A 16,301-nucleotide genomic window follows, 5' to 3' on the forward strand; every position below is an offset into this window, starting at 1 on the left:
AAATAACTGACCAGTTTATCTGTTTTTAATATAGTTTCAAGGGGGACTGTTGGCCAGGACAGGACAGTGGGCCTCCAGAAATCTTCAGTGCCCATGTATTTCGCTTGGGCGGGCAGAATTTGATCTTGGTTTAGTGTCTCAACTGAAAAATGACACGTTTTGTCTGCTGAACACCCTGTATTAAGTTTTATTCTAAACCCACAACCTTCTGACAGGAGAGTATTGTCAAGTGAGCCAAGCTGACATTGCTGTGTAACACGAGGACTGAGATTTGTTGAATTTCAACTGTGAATTGTAAAGCAATTTGTACAGTTTGATTGCACAGTGGGATAAAAGATTTTAAATGCTTTGCAGAGAGTGCATCGTATTTTGTGGCCAAATTGCTGTATTTCCAGCCAGAGAATCAGTACAAAAACCCAAATGATTTTTGCATGTCAGATGCCACTTAATGGCTGCATGTGGCGTTATGTGGATTGATTTTTATGAAGTACTGGTGGTTCTGTCACAAAGTCTATGCTTCAAGATGGACTACATACCCTCCCAATGATGATGTGTCCTGGTTGTTTAGATGCACAAAAACAACTGTCGTTATTCACTGTCAGGGGTGGATATTGTATGTGACTCTGACTTCACAGCAAGACATGATTCTCTACCAGCAACCCCCACCAAAATCACCTACAGGCTGAGACTCTGATCTGCGACTTTTTCACTGTCTAATATCTTTATGTTTAAGAGGTAATGTTCTGGAAGCTAGACCACTTGCTTAAACATTACACTCTCTCTCTCTCTCTCTCTCTCTCTGCTGCCTAGGGTACTACTTATGGCAGCTGTCAGATCCAAAAAAAAGAAAGAAAGGGAGAGAAAAAACACTATTTCAGTATTTGACGTTCTAACATAAAAGCTGTCTACAGGTCGACATTTGTGGCAAAATTTTTAACATTGGAATGGTAGTTTTTATAATTTCACCTCGGTCTCAACCATTTATTATCATATCAGAAGCATGTCAGTAATTCCTTTCTAAATGTCTGCTTCTTTAGAGTTGAGACCCGCATCAAGGGCTTTACACTAAACGACACTGCCAACAGCCTACTCATCATAACGCAAGTTAGGCGGGATAATTTGAAAGGTATGTCACACATTATGACCTTTACATCATGTTAATGCCTCTGCAGATTTTCATGTAACGCCTTTCGTAAGCTGTGATAAAGGAGTCCATTTAGCAAATTACCTGCTTATCAAGAGTCTTTTGTAGTAGCTGAGAGACATAAATTACTATATATGCATCTATAATACAACTGAAGCTGAATATGAATGTACTTGTCATTTGGCCACTTAGTCCAGTTTCCATTCCATTTAACAGAGGATGGTTTTGTCTTAGCTAAAACAGTGGGCTGCAGACTTATGGGGGTGGGTTGGGGGGGAGGAGGGTGGGGTGGAGGTAGTGCGGGGGGGGGGTTGAAAGTACAAGCTTTCAAGAATTTTAGAAATGAATGAATGAGAAAATTCACCTTTTATATAGTTACAAAAGAATAGAAAATCCTGCAGTAAAGCAAAATTAAATTTTGTTGAAAGTAAGGTGTTGGATAAGAACTTTTCCTCGGTGGTAGTTAAGGAAGATTCAAACATTTATAATATTTTCAATGAGCTATTGGCTGATAAAGTTATTTTCACATGGTAAATGAAATGTACAGACCGAGAAATGCTGCTGGAAAAGGCTGATGTTAACACTTGCAATTATGTATTAACAAAATGAAGTGTACAAAAATGGGAAACTTTGCTTTTGGATGCAGCAGTTTACTTTCTTTAAATTTGAGTTTAAGTTGTTCTCCGTTTTAAGCAGCTAACAGATAAGGTTTTATAGATAAGAATTCACGTCGCTATTAATTTGCCTCTGATAACGTAATTTTTTTCAATTTCTTCACTCTTTGTCTGCTGATTTTTCTGAAAAGTACATTAAGTTTTTATGCTTTAATTTTATAATTATAATGGTAACTGTGAGGCTTAGTTGCTCTTAAGGGCATTTAGCCATAATTGAATTTCTGCAAGGTGTGTATTTGTAAAATGTCCTGTCAAGTAGCATTTGAACAGTTGCAGCCCACACCACATGTTTATATTGAAGATGCTTTCCTTCAAGTGAGTAGAAGGAAATCGGTTTTATTTTAATAAAGTTCATTATAAAGTACGTAAGATGAGCATTACCAAAGATTTTTTTATTTATACTGTGGCACTTAAATCTTTGCCCCTCACAAAATCAACATTTCTTTTTGTTCACCTCAATAAGTAAGATCTTCAGGTTTTAAAAGTGTCTATTCTTGTTCTGGTCAGTTTATCTTGGCAAAATGACTTGTATTTGGGGGAAAAAGGCTGAAGTGATCTAGTTGCTTATCATTTTTAAATTCTGTGGAAATTAATGTTTTGTATAATTAATAATTATGCAAGTAATAATTAATGTACGAAGCAAACTAGAAAATATTGCTTCTGGTGACAGGGTGCCACTGATTGATGCAATGACCAAAACTTTGACACATGGCAGGAAAGTTCACTAAATTTGAATTTTCAACATTTTAAAGCCATCCATATCTGACATCAATTCTTCACCACCAGCAGATCACAAACTTTCTTTCAAAGAAAATTGGTCTCCAAAGGACTGCAGGAAGATGGGGAAATAATTTTTAAAAATCTACTTGTAAACCCGATTAGTTAAAGGAAGCATTTACTTGACAGATGTTAACTGAAATCCCAATATTAAATTATTTTTTGTTTGAATTAATTCCGTTGCAGTTCATCGCAACATTCACAGCACAAACATTTTCTGTGAAACTATTGACCAGTGTTTGCATCTATTGGAGGGGAAAATGCAATTGCAGTCATTGGTGAAATTCTTTTGGAAGAAATAATGATTGATGCCTCATTAACTTTATGAATCCCTTTCACTCTTTTTGTTTAAATATTTCCTTTTAGATGCTGTTTCCACCCTGAAAGAAATGTTGCAAGCTAATCAAGTGCCCAGCCAGCTTGCTGTTGCACGATTAGTCCAAGGCCTGGCCTCCAAAGGTGACGTGGAGAAAATTCAGTCTGTGGAACAATTGATGGAAAACCTGGCACAGCCTATCAATTTGTCCAGGATGCTATTTATCAATAACTTAGTCCTGGCTCACATAAAGAAGTAAGTAAACCTTTTCTTCAGAAATTGCAGCCAGTTGAACTACCTGCATCCAAGTAGGATTTCAATTCTAATAATTTCAGAAGCTTGAAGAAACTTAAGTTTCAAGCTTTGTCTAAGATAAAATTTCTTTGTTGCAAAAATATCCTCTTCAATTAAGGTATTTGCAACTTTTTCCGGTAAAGGAGATGTGTTTATATTTTTCATGAAAAGTTTATGAACATTTTTCAAAATGTAGTCGCAATTGCCTTAACTGCTAATTTAATTGCCTAAATTGACATTGCTTAATTTTTAACAGTCAGAGATGCAGGTTATATATGCCTATTAATTTCTTAACCAGCATATTAATATCAATTTAAAAAAAACATTTTTTTAAATTGTTGCTTTTCCCAGCCCCAGTGTTCTATTTTGTAATTCTTTCTCCTGAAATCTTCCTTGCTTACTTCCCCACATATCCTGGTTTCCCCAAAAAGTGAAAACTATCTTCCTCCTCTGTTTATTCCGAACAGTATTGCCGTTCAGTAGGAATGCTCTGACCTAGTTCAGTAAACATTTGTTTATAACCTGGAACGTGAGAGATTTAAAAATGTGTGGAGTGAGGAATGGGAATAATCATTTAAGTTGATTAATGGTTGTGAATTTCTATTTTAATTTCTGAAATAAAAAATTGATGACAGTTACTAGATGTAACAACAGATTTAAAGTAATTTTTGCCAGGATTTTAATTTAAAAGATCACAAACGGTTCCAAATAATTTGTAGTTTCTTGTTTAATCATTCCCATTGCGGCTTCAACTTCCCTTGTTTAAAAGAAAATGAATGTGATTTGCATCTCAGGAGTGGGCTGGTTTAACAGCTAATCATTGTCAGTGTTATGAGTTGAATATAAATTGTATCTCATGTTTGCTGACCACACACTTCAGACTACATATTAGCTTAATAATTAAAATAACAATTTGGGATAGATTTATACATTTTTAAAAACAAACTTTGTGCAGTGATTGCAGAAATTGTTGGTGTAAATGGTTTACTTTTTGCCGCATTTGCTCTCTGATAAAAATACAATTTTCTGCGAAGAAATTCATGGTCCTAACTTTTCATGGGATAATGCTACGCAGGACTTAATTAAAATATGGCATGGTATGAGCATTTTGATTTTCTTGATGGCAGGGATATGGATATGCAAGGAGCTTATTTGGCATTTCTCTGATTCTGGATTGCAGGCAAAGAAAGGTTTCTGTACCACTACCCGAGACTTTCTGCCAAATTCAGCTATCTAGCCCATTTCTTTCTTTTTTCTTTCTTTTTGCCAAGTACTTGATTTGAGTATTGCAACTTCCAGTCTTGCTTTTTCACGAAGATAAAGCCGTTTTTGTACCGCCGACTTCTTTGGTTTCCTTTTCGTGAAAAAAGTTAACTCTTACAAGTGGCTTGCAAAATGAGTAAAATTTGCAGAAGGACATTTGTACCTTTGTTAATAAATATTTAATTGAATGATCAAGATTGTTGTGTCTTCTCGGCATGAATTATTTAGAGATGATGCCTTAGTGCAATAGTTGCATGTTTAAGAATTCATCGCATCATGTAAACTGAGCGAATGTGCAGATAACCACACACGGTTCATGTCGTTTAACATAAATTTCTCCCCCCTTAAAAGTGCAATGTGGTGACTTGGACTTTTCAAGGTCATCGTTCGTTACAGCACTGCATCCGATTAGTGTTGGGTTGTGTCTATTCGACCATGAATTATTTTACCGTTTCATGATTTCTGCTTCACTGCAATAACAACTGTACAAAAAAAATTACAATAATTTTCTCCTTTTATAACATTTATGAGAGTGAGAAATATTCACGCTTTGTGTATTCAGCAGGTGCTTTTAAGGTTGTAATTTAAGATGCAATACAACTTTTTTTTGTTCTGTTTTTGCCTCAGTGATAATATTGATACAGCAGTGGAATATGTTGAGCCCTTCTACATTCCAGGAGACAATAGTTCTCCGCAGCAAGCAACTAGTATGTCCTATGTCTTCCGAAAGGTTTTAGAGGAAAATCGTGAAGAAGCAATAGACAAATGTAAGTTTATCTGACTGTGCATCCTGCATGCTGTGCATCAGCTGCAGTGTATTTCTTGTACTTAAAATGTGGAACTGTAAGGGAGAATGGTAGCAGATAAGACGGGGGACTTACCGAGATTTACATTTGAAATCTTGTGGTTCTGGGGCTTCCTATTTATTTATGTTGCAACTCAAGTCCTGAAACTGTCGTTTAGCTCAATTTATCTAGGATCCTCCTTCATAGTCTGGCAACAGCAGCTGCGATCATCTGCCTCTTTTGGGACAGATGGGACAAAATCTGCAGTTAATTGTGCATCACCTAAGAACTGACAACTGGCATGCCAATAGTTTTCGATGGGTTTGACAGGTTACTGTGGGCTGATTTGCACCAACATAATCCTATCATTAGGAGGCAGGTTTTTTTTAAATCAGCTTACCACAATTGCAAAGACTGAATGATCTTTCATAGTATCTGCCATATTAACTTTTCTGTTTAAAGTCCATCTCTATAAATTTAATCATGATCAGTGACCCCACAATTTACTTCAAGGAAGGCGAAAGGTAAAAATCATGGCTGATGCAGTTCAAATTTGGATGTTTAGTTTCAGAGTTTTGGAAAGATAACACCAAAAGCTAACGGCAAGAAATAACCTACTCCCTATCGTCATTGTGAAAGCAGTTCATCAGTGATATGTTTCTTTGTCCTTTCTCAGTCAAATTTCTTCCTCCCACCCAGAGGCATTGACTCTTTGCTGGAGTCCACAGTTACTTGTTATCCTGGTGCCTTTCTGGGCATGGTTCCACGGCTACTGTCAATCACCAATGCCTTACTAGTGGTATCATTCACCTTCCAAAGTTCTGTGGGAATGTGGTCTGTGGGTATGTAAACGCTCCAGTGCCTTACCAGAGTTCATCTTTTTGATTAATGACCTTTTACACTGTGTATTGGCAAGATTTTTATTTAAGGAGGGTACCAAAGCCGATCCCTATCTTGTCTTGATGTCCACATACATACTTACTTCCAGCATGTTTCTTGGTTTGTAGTGTGAATTCATATATCTGGCCAAACATAATCTTTATTGTCACAAGTAGGCTTACATTAACACTGCAATCAAGTTACTGTGAAAAGCCCCTAGTCGCCGCACTCGGGCGCCTGTTCGGGTACACTGGGGGAGTATTCAGAATGTCCAAATTACTTAACAGCACGTCTTTCAGGACTCGTGGGAGGAAACTGGAGCACCCGGAGGAGACACGGAGAATGTGCAGACTCCGCACAGACAGTGACCCAAGCCAGGAATCAAACCTGGGACCCTGGCGCTGTGAAGCAACTGTGCTACCCACTGTGCTACCGTGCCGCCCATTTCTTAAGGCCAACAGCTGGCTTGAGGGGTCAAGTGGCCCACTCTGCTCGTAATTGGTTTGTGTTCTCGACCTGAAGAGTGTGAGACCAAATGCCTTTTCCTAGCTGTCATCCATATGACAAATTAAACCTGCCACCTTCCTTATCTGTTTTGACAAGCGTTGGTGATGAGAGAACTGCGAATATTCTGGAATGGTCTAGGAAGAAACCAACTATGCTTTTTAAAATAAAAGGCTTCATTTTCCTCATTTCCTTTCCCTTACTCCCTCCCTCATGTTCCTTCAGGTGTCTACGTGAACCTACTAGAAGTGGAGGCCGATTCAGCGAGCAGCTGTCTTAACATGGTTTCAACAGGGTGTCCTGAACAAAACAGAAATTTCCTTCTCTCGTGTATTGACTTTTGGGTGGTTAGAAATGTCAAATTCTATGATCGTTTTTAAACTAATGATGACCGCTGAATGCGGATAGAGCAAAATAGAAGTTTCTTGTGCTACATTTAAAAGAAATTTAAACGGTCTCTAGCATTTTGTTATCTTACTTGTTGCAGTGAGTGCCATGGCTGAACGGTTAGCTAAACATTTTGAAGTGTATAAGCCTGTGACGGATCTCTTCCTACAATATGTGGATCTAGACAAAACAGAAGATGCCAAATTCCTTTTGCAGGTACGTTGTAATAATTTAGCATTGCCTCACTTTTTTTATACACAAAAATGATTTAATGGTCACTTTGTCGTCCACATATTTCTATTTTTAAATCCATATTTAAATACGAGTATTTAAACAGACTAATAGCATCACAACCTTGTGAAGAACAATCGGGAGAGATGTTTATTAACTTGGGGTTTTGGTTTCAACAGTGTGTTCAACGCTACTCCCTCCATATTCCTTATTAGTTTTCTCATTACGTTCTCAACACTTTGCTGTGGAATGAAGCAAATTCAATCACCAGAAAAGCGAGAGAGACATTTTTTAAAAGCCTGTAAAGTAATTCTATTCATTTTTTTCCCTGTGCGTTTGGGTAACTTTATTTCTCAGTCTGTCTTTGTAAAATCAAATACTGAGTGCAGCTGTCATCACTGAGGTGCATTGCATTTGAGTGAATGCTCAGAATTGGGCAGGTAGACAAATTGTGTGTTCTGCTCTGATTTGCAGCATCACTGTTTTTAAAATATTATGGTAAAAACAAAACCTCTCCTGTGCTTGTTGTAGAAGGTTGATATCTGTATTCTGTAATTAGCAACCAGGATAGTAAAAAATACTCCTATAATTAAATTGGAGATCTTCTGTTTCTGAATGTGATCTCCAGTACAAATGCCTAGATTTGTTCCCTTTATTGATCCTTGCACTTCTCTCATTCCAGTGCATCTTACCTCCCTGCTTGAAATAAAGTACTCCCGCATTGTGTTATCAATTTCTTTATGCTAAAAGTAGTGTAAAATCGATGACACACAATTAAAATTCTAAATAGCCTCTCTTTGGGAATGAAGCCTATGTACACAGCAATGCATTATTTTCTCACCAAACTAGAAGCACTATCTACTCTCCAATGTCCGGTACCAGTGAAGTAAAACTGACCCCTGCAATTAAGCTGGAAATGCCCAAATTCTCCAGGCAAACCCTGCTACCGTGGCTTCATTTTAAAAATGTTTATTCATGGAATGTTGATATAAAAACAACTTTTCTCTTATTGATGCTTAAACTTCCCCATATTTTCAGTATATCCTTCGGCTATATTTAGAAAATGAAATTGGTGCTGTAAGTTGTGAAGATTTATTGCTGCATCATACAGTTTTTTTTAATCAGTCATGTTCTGTCTGCAATTTTCCAACACTCAAATGCATAAATTCATAAGTTGCTGTTGCTGGATGTTCTGAATTTGTAGTAAGTGACAGGGTGGTAATCTTCAGGGAATGAGACAACAGCATTCAGGCTTTTTGATGGTTTAAGATGTAAAACAGAGCAAATGTTGAGCAGTCTGTAGGGAATAAAAGCTGCCATTGACAGTGTACACACATGCACTGACAAAGAGTCTATTCCCAGCAGGTGGCAGCCAAACAATCAGTGATCTTGCAGATTGCTGGGTTCATGGGTACTCACGCTGTCAGCCTCCACATAGCTTTCTCTTCTGACAGTAAACAACACAGCTTTTGCTTGTAATGTAATATGGTTAATAAATGCAACGAGTTAAAGCAAACCAAGCCAAACATTGAGTTGGAACAGCCCACAATTAATATCTGTTGTCAAACATTGTTGCACATTTAGACTGAGTATTTCTTATCTCTTCTGTAAACACGTAACACAAACACATCAGTATTGATGTATTCAATGCGAACAGTGTAACTGTATAAATCTTAATACCTTTTTTCGAGGTGGGGAATTCTGTCATACATAGGATATTTCAATCTTCACCAGGAACAAGCATTCAGGCTTAACAAGGGGCCGCATGGCGGTTAGCACTGCTGCCTCATAGCACCAGGAACCCGGGTTCAATTCCGGCCTTGGGTGACTGGGTGGAGTTTGCAAGTTCTCTGTGCCTCCCTGAGTTTGCCCCGGTTTCCTCCCACAGTCCAAAGATGTCAGGTTAGGTGGATTGTCCATGCTAAATTGCCCCTTAGTGTCTAAAAAAGATTAAACAGTTAGGTGGCATTATGGGGTTCAGGGATGGAGGTTGGGGTGCTCTTTCAGAGTGTTGGTGCAGACTCGATGGGCTGACTAGCCTCCTCCTGCACTGTAGGAATTCGATGGTAAGAGATCAACCCATTAACCGATCAAACGAATGACAACAGAATTTGTGTGATCCTTTTTGTTGCCTGTGATCAAAACGATTGTATCTAAAAGGTGCGTGTATTTCCTTGTCCTCAATGATTTCTTTTCCAATCTCGGTGCCAAGCTTTTTGAGAATCCTAAAGTAACAAAGGTTGTTTATTACCCCACACTTGCCATGGATGCTTAAAATGCTTCATCTCACTCACTTAAGCTTTCACCCATGTGAAGAAACGATACAGATGAAGATAAAACAATACAATTAAGTTTATAATTGTTTCAGTATTTCGTAGCAGGCTTGTAGTTCTTGGATGAGTTGAAACTTTAGTTGAAGTAAAAGTCTTGTAAAGCAGAGGATTCTCCGCAAACTGATGCTTTGTGTAGTCAAATTCCCAGGAGGTTGGTTCTCGGGTGAACTTGATGTGGAGATGCCGGCGTTGGACTGGGGTGAGCACAGTAAGACGTCTTACAGCACCAGGTTAAAGTCTTAACAGGTTTGTTTAGAATCACTAGCTTTCGGAGCACAGCTCCTTCCTCAGGTGAATGGAGAGGTGGGTTCCAGATAGACAAAGTCAAAGATGCAAGACGATACTTTGAATGCGAGTCTTTGCAGGTAATTAAGTCTTTACAGGTCCAGATGGAGCAACTGGAGAGAGGGACAATCACAGGTTAAAGAGGTGTGAATTGTCTCAAGCCAGGACAGTTGGCAGGATTTCCCAAGCCCACGCCAGATGGTGGGGGTGTGAATGTAATGCGACATGAATCCAAGGGCCCGGTTGAGGCTGTACTCGTGTGCAGAACCTGGCAATAGGTTTCTGCTCGGCGATTCTGTGTTGTCGTGAGTCCTGAACTCCGCCTTGGAGAACGCTTACCCAAAGATCAGAGGCTGAATGCCCTTGGCTGCTGAAGTATTCCCCTGCCTGGCGATTGTCACGCGATGTCCGTTCATCCGTTGTCCGCAGCGTCTGCATGGTCTCGCCAATGTACCACGCCTCGGGTCATCCTTTCCTGCAGCGTATGAGGTAGACAACGTAGGCCGAGTCGCGTGAGTATGTACCGCGTACCTGGTGGGTGGTGTTCTCGCGTGTAATGGTGGTACCCATGTCAATGATATGGCATGTCTTGCAGAGATTGCCATGGCAGGGTTGTGTGGTGTCGTGGTCGCTGTTCTGAAGCCTGGGTAATTTGCTACAAACAATGGTTTGTTTGAGGTTGCGTGGTTGTTTGAAGGCAAGCAATGGTGGTGTGGGGATGATCTTGGCACGGTGTTCATCTTCATCGATGACGTGTTGAAAGCTGCACAGAAGATGTTGTAGTTTCTCTGCTCCGGGGAAGTTCTAGACGACGATGGGTACTCTTGTCAGTTGTGTCCAGTGTTTGTCTTCTGAGGAGGTCGGTGCGTTTTTTTGCTGTGGCGCGTTGGAACTGTCGATCGATGAGTCGAGCACCGTATCCCGTTCGTACGAGGGTATCTTTCAGCAACTGTAGATGTGTTATGCTCCTCCTCGTCTGAGCAGATCCTGTGTATACGGAGGGTTTGTCAATAGGCGATGGCTTCTTTAATGTGTTTAGGGTGGAAGCTGGAGAAGTGGAGCATCGTGAGGTTATCTGTAGGCTTGCGGTAAAGCAAAGTGCTGAGGTGACCTTCCTTGATGGAGATGAGTGTGTCCAAGAATGCGACCGATTCTGGAGAGTAGTCCATGGTGAGTCTGATGGTGGGGTGGAACTTATTGATGTCATCGTGTAGTCGTTTCAGTGATTCTTCGCCGTGGGTCCAAAGAAAAAAAATGTCATCGATGCATCAAATGTATAACGCTGGTTGACGGTCCTGTGCGGTGAGGAGGTCTTGTTCATACATGTGCATGAAGATGTTGGCACATTGAGGTGCGAGATTGCCGTGTGTCTGGATGAAGAGCTAGTTTGGGGGGGAAAGAGAGTCAGTATCCCATTTTGACTATGTTGCTTTTTATTACCAGGGCTGCCTAGATGTTTTGTAGCTGCTTTGACAGTATGCCAATAAGCTTGCTGTTTTAAAAGCAGGCAACAAAATGGTTTCCTTTCCGTGCATGTACCTTGTACAAATTCATCGTCCTTTTTCCTAAATGGGGGGGGCTGTGTTGATTACACATCCTGTGTTGTCGTTTGACACCTTAAAATTCACTCAATCTATTTTGGATCAGGGACTATTGTAATACAATAGAAGGTCAATGGGATCCATTCACATTCATCTACACATTGAGTTTCAATGTTTCTTTTGTCCATTGTGAAACAGCAAGATGGGCCAGCTGGAATGCAATGGTCCTGTTGTTAATGGTTCATCCTTAAACAAAGGGATGTGTGAATGCCCTGGGTGGCTGTGAATGTCCATATTTAATTAGGTATTTACTTGAGAGTCAGTAATGTCTGGAGCTCAAAGTGCCAAACATCACATGATTTGCAGTGCCCATTTTATTCTATTTGTGTTCAAAACGTTAAGTATTGACTGCAAGTTCATAATATATACTGGAACATATCAGCAAGAAAAGGAATTAAAAGCTCTTTTAGGATTTATTTTTCTGAAATTTAAAGGATTTCAATACATTTAAACAGGTGTGCTTAGCTGCGTAAATGTCCTAGTTACGAATAATTCAATTGCTCTCAGGTTGAGAGAGCATCTTGTGTACAATTCTGCAAATATCTGAGATGGAAATCTGCGGTACAAGTGGGGTTTGCTAAGCAACTGAAAGAAAAAGGACCTGTTCAGATATCAGGGCCTTTTCTCTTTCAGGTTGATTTGATTTGTGCATTTCCATTATTTTCTGTATATTCCATTATTTGCCTTGTTAATGGCAGCAGTATAATTCAGGATTATTAGAATGAGAGTGATACTGCTGGGTATTCTCAAAGAAGGAAATTGGATTGGATTTGTTTATTGTCACGTGTACCGAGGTACAGTGAAAAGTATTTTTCTGCGAGCAGCTCAACAGATCATTAAGTACATGGGAAGGAAAGAAAAGAAAATACATAATAGGGCAACACAAGGTATACAATTTTCATAGAATTTACAGTGCAGAAGGAGGCCATTCGGCCCATCGAGTCTGCACCGGCTCTTGGAAAGAGCACCCTACCCAAGGTCCACACCTCCACCCTATCCCCATAACCCAGCAACCCCACCCAACACTATGGGCAATTTTGGACACTAACGGCAATTTAGCATGGCCAATCCACCTAACCACATCTTTGGACTGTGGGAGGAAACCGGAGCGCCCGGAGGAAACCCACGCACACACGGGGAGGATGTGCAGACTCCGCACAGACAGTGACCCAAGCCGGAATCGAACCTGGGACCCTGGTGCTGTGAAGCAATTGTGCTATCCACAATGCTACCGTGCTGCCCTTGTAACTACATAAGCACCGGCACCGGATGAAGCATACAGGGTGTAGTGTTAATGAGGTCTGTCCAGAAGAGGGTCATTTAGGAGTCTGGTGACTGTGGGGAAGAAGCTGTTTTTGAGTCTGTTCGTGCGTGTCCTCAGACTTCTGTATCTCCTGCACGTTGGAAGAAGTTGGAAGAGTGAGTAAGGCGGGTGGGAGGGGTCTTTGATTATGCTGCCTGCTTTCCCCAGGCAGCGGGAGGTGTAAATGGAGTCAATGGATGAGAGACAGGTTCGCGTGATGGACTGGGCGGTGTTCACGACTCTCTGAAGTTGCTTGGCAGGTGTAACGTAGTGAATATGGAAAGCAGGTGTGGGTTCCTATGTTAAGGATTGCTTTTCTTGAAATGTAGTGTTGTTGTGAAGTGCAGACAGTCATCCTTGTAAAAGTTAACTTCTTTGGGATTGCCATACTCAGACCTGAGTTGTTTCCTTTCATTATGGTGGTGCATGTTTGCAGACATTTGTACATGTTCAGTTCTCTCATACAGAAAACCGGCGTTAATCTTTTCATCAAGGGATAAAATCCCAACCAACGTCTTGGTCAGACACCATTCTTGGGAGTATTATAATGGCTAGGATATTCTGGTTTTAATCAACAGTTGTCAGATTGAAAATGACATGAGTCAAATACAATAGGACCAGTATTTATCTGTCATCCCTTTAATAATAATAATAACCTTTTATTGTCACAACATTCCAAATTGCACTGAAGGAATGGGGATAGCACTGATTCTTTTATTATAAATACTTTATTGAAAATTTTTGGTCAACCAACACAGCACATTGTGCATCCTTTACACAATATTATAACAACACAAATAGCAATGACCTATTTTATAAACAAAAAATGAATAAATAACAAAAATGAAAACTAACCCTAATTGGCAACTGCCTTATCACAAGTAACACTCTCCAAAAATATAATTTAACAGTCCAATATATAATTATCTGTAGCAACGACCTATACATATTATACAGTATATATTAACAACCTTGAGAGTCCTTCTGGTTCCTCCCCCCCCCCCCCCCCCCCCCCCCAAGATCCTGGGCTGCTGCTGCTGCCTTCTTTTTTCCATTCCATCTATCTATCCGCGAGGTACTCGACGAACGGTTGCCACCGCCTGGTGAACCCTTGAGCCGACCCCCTTAGGACGAACTTAATCCGCTCTAGCTTTATAAACCCTGCCATGTCATTTATCCAGGTCTCCACCCCCGGGGGCTTGGCTTCTTTCCACATTAGCAATATCCTGCGCCGGGCTACTAGGGACGCAAAGGCCAAGACATCGGCCTCTCTCGCCTCCTGCACTCCCGGCTCTTGTGCAACCCCAAATATAGCCAACCTCCAGCTTGGTTCGACCCGGACCCCCACTACTTTTGAAAGCACCTTTGTCACCCCCATCCAAAACCCCTGTAGTGCCGGGCATGACCAAAACATATGGGTATGATTCGCTGGGCTTCTCGAGCACCTCGCACACCTATCCTCCACCCCAAAAAATTTACTGAGCCGTGCTCCAGTCATATGCGCCCTGTGTAATACCTTAAACTGAATCAGGCTTAGCCTGGCACACGAGGACGACGGGTTTACCCTGCTTAGGGCATCTGCCCACAGCCCCTCCTTGATCTCCTCCCCCAGCTCTTCTTCCCATTTCCCTTTTAGTTCATCTACCATAGTCTCCCCTTCGTCCCTCATTTCCCTATATATATCTGACACCTTACCATCCCCCACCCATGTCTTTGAGATCACTCTGTCCTGCACCTCTTGTGTCGGGAGCTGCGGGAATTCCCTCACCTGTTGCCTCGCAAAAGCCCTCAGTTGCATATACCTGAATGCATTCCCTTGGGGCAACCCATATTTCTCGGTCAGCGCTCCCAGACTTGCGAACTTCCCATCCACAAACAGATCTTTCAGTTGCGTTATTCCTGCTCTTTGCCACATTCCATATCCCCCATCCATTCCCCCCGGGGCAAACCTATGGTTGTTTCTTATCGGGGACCCCCCCCAAGGCTCCAGTCTTTCCCCTATGCCGTCTCCACTGTCCCCAAATCTTCAGTGTAGCCACCACCACCGGGCTTGTGGTGTAGTTCCTCGGTGAGAACGGCAATGGGGCTGTCACCATAGCCTGTAGGCTAGTCCCCCTACAGGACGCCCTCTCTAATCTCTTCCACGCCGCTCCCTCCTCCTCTCCCATCCACTTACTCACCATTGAAATATTAGCGGCCCAATAATACTCACTTAGGCTCGGTAGTGCCAGCCCCCCCCTATCCCTGCTACGCTGTAAGAATCCCTTCCTCACTCTCGGAGTCTTCCCGGCCCACACAAAACCCATGATGCTCTTTTCAATCCTTTTTAAAAAAGCCTTCGTGATCACCACCGGGAGGCACTGAAACACAAAGAGGAATCTCGGGAGGACCACCATCTTAACCGCCTGCACCCTCCCTGCCAGTGACAGGGATACCATATCCCATCTCTTGAAATCCTCCTCCATTTGTTCCACCAACCGCGTTAAATTTAACCTTTGCAATGTGCCCCAATTCTTGGCTATCTGGATCCCCAGGTAACGAAAGTCCCTTGTTACCTTCCTCAACGGTAGGTCCTCTATTTCTCTACTCTGCTCCCCTGGATGCACCACAAACAACTCACTTTTCCCCATGTTCAATTTATACCCTGAAAAATCCCCAAACCTCCCAAGTATCCGCATTATTTCTGGCATCCCCTCCGCCGGGTCTGCCACGTATAGTAGCAAATCGTCCGCATACAAAGATACCCGGTGTTCTTCTCCTCCTCTAAATACTTCCCTCCACTTCTTGGAACCCCTCAACGCTATCGCCAGGGGCTCAATCGCCAGTGCAAACAATAATGGGGACAGAGGGCATCCCTGCCTTGTCCCTCTATGGAGCCGAAAATATGCAGATCCCCGTCCATTCGTGACCACGCTCGCCATTGGGGCCCTATACAACAGCTGCACCCATCTAACATACCCCTCTCCAAAACCAAATCTCCTCAACACCTCCCACAAATAATCCCACTCCACTCTATCAAATGCTTTCTCGGCATCCATTGCCACTACTATCTCCGTTTCCCCCTCTGGTGGGGCCATCATCATTACCCCTAACAGCCTCCGTATATTCGTGTTCAGCTGTCTCCCCTTCACAAACCCAGTTTGGTCCTCGTGGACCACCCCCGGGACACATTCCTCTATTCTCATTGCCATTACATTGGCCAGGATCTTGGCATCTACATTTAGGAGGGAAATAGGTCTATAGGACCCGCATTGTAGCGGGTCCTTTTCCTTCTTTAAGAGAAGCGATATCGTTGCTTCAGACATAGTCGGGGGCAGTTGTCCCCTTTCCTTTGCCTCATTAAAGGTCCTTGTCAGTACCGGGACGAGCAAGTCCACATATTTTCTATAGAATTCGACTGGGAATCCATCCGGTCCCGGGGCCTTTCCCGCCTGCATGCTCCTAATTCCTTTCACCACTTCTTCTACCTCGATCTGTGCTCCCAGTCCCACCCTTTCCTGCTCTTCCACCTTGGGAAATTCCAGC

At 41.8% G+C, this 16,301-nt stretch overlaps 1 protein-coding gene across 1 annotated transcript in view; it reads left to right on the plus strand.

Moving 5' to 3' along the window:
- Positions 1 to 16,301, plus strand: part of lrpprc (leucine-rich pentatricopeptide repeat containing) — a 202,942-nt gene that overhangs the window by 172,791 nt on the left and 13,850 nt on the right. Inside the window, exons 31-34 of the mRNA XM_072510996.1 lie at positions 1,038 to 1,126; positions 2,962 to 3,166; positions 5,096 to 5,235; positions 7,124 to 7,239. Of these exons, the coding sequence (XP_072367097.1) occupies positions 1,038 to 1,126; positions 2,962 to 3,166; positions 5,096 to 5,235; positions 7,124 to 7,239 (550 nt within the window). The remainder of the gene's footprint in view (positions 1 to 1,037; positions 1,127 to 2,961; positions 3,167 to 5,095; positions 5,236 to 7,123; positions 7,240 to 16,301) is intronic.

This window comes from Scyliorhinus torazame, chromosome 1, assembly GCF_047496885.1.
Source record: "Scyliorhinus torazame isolate Kashiwa2021f chromosome 1, sScyTor2.1, whole genome shotgun sequence".
Taxonomy (NCBI): domain Eukaryota; kingdom Metazoa; phylum Chordata; class Chondrichthyes; order Carcharhiniformes; family Scyliorhinidae; genus Scyliorhinus; species Scyliorhinus torazame.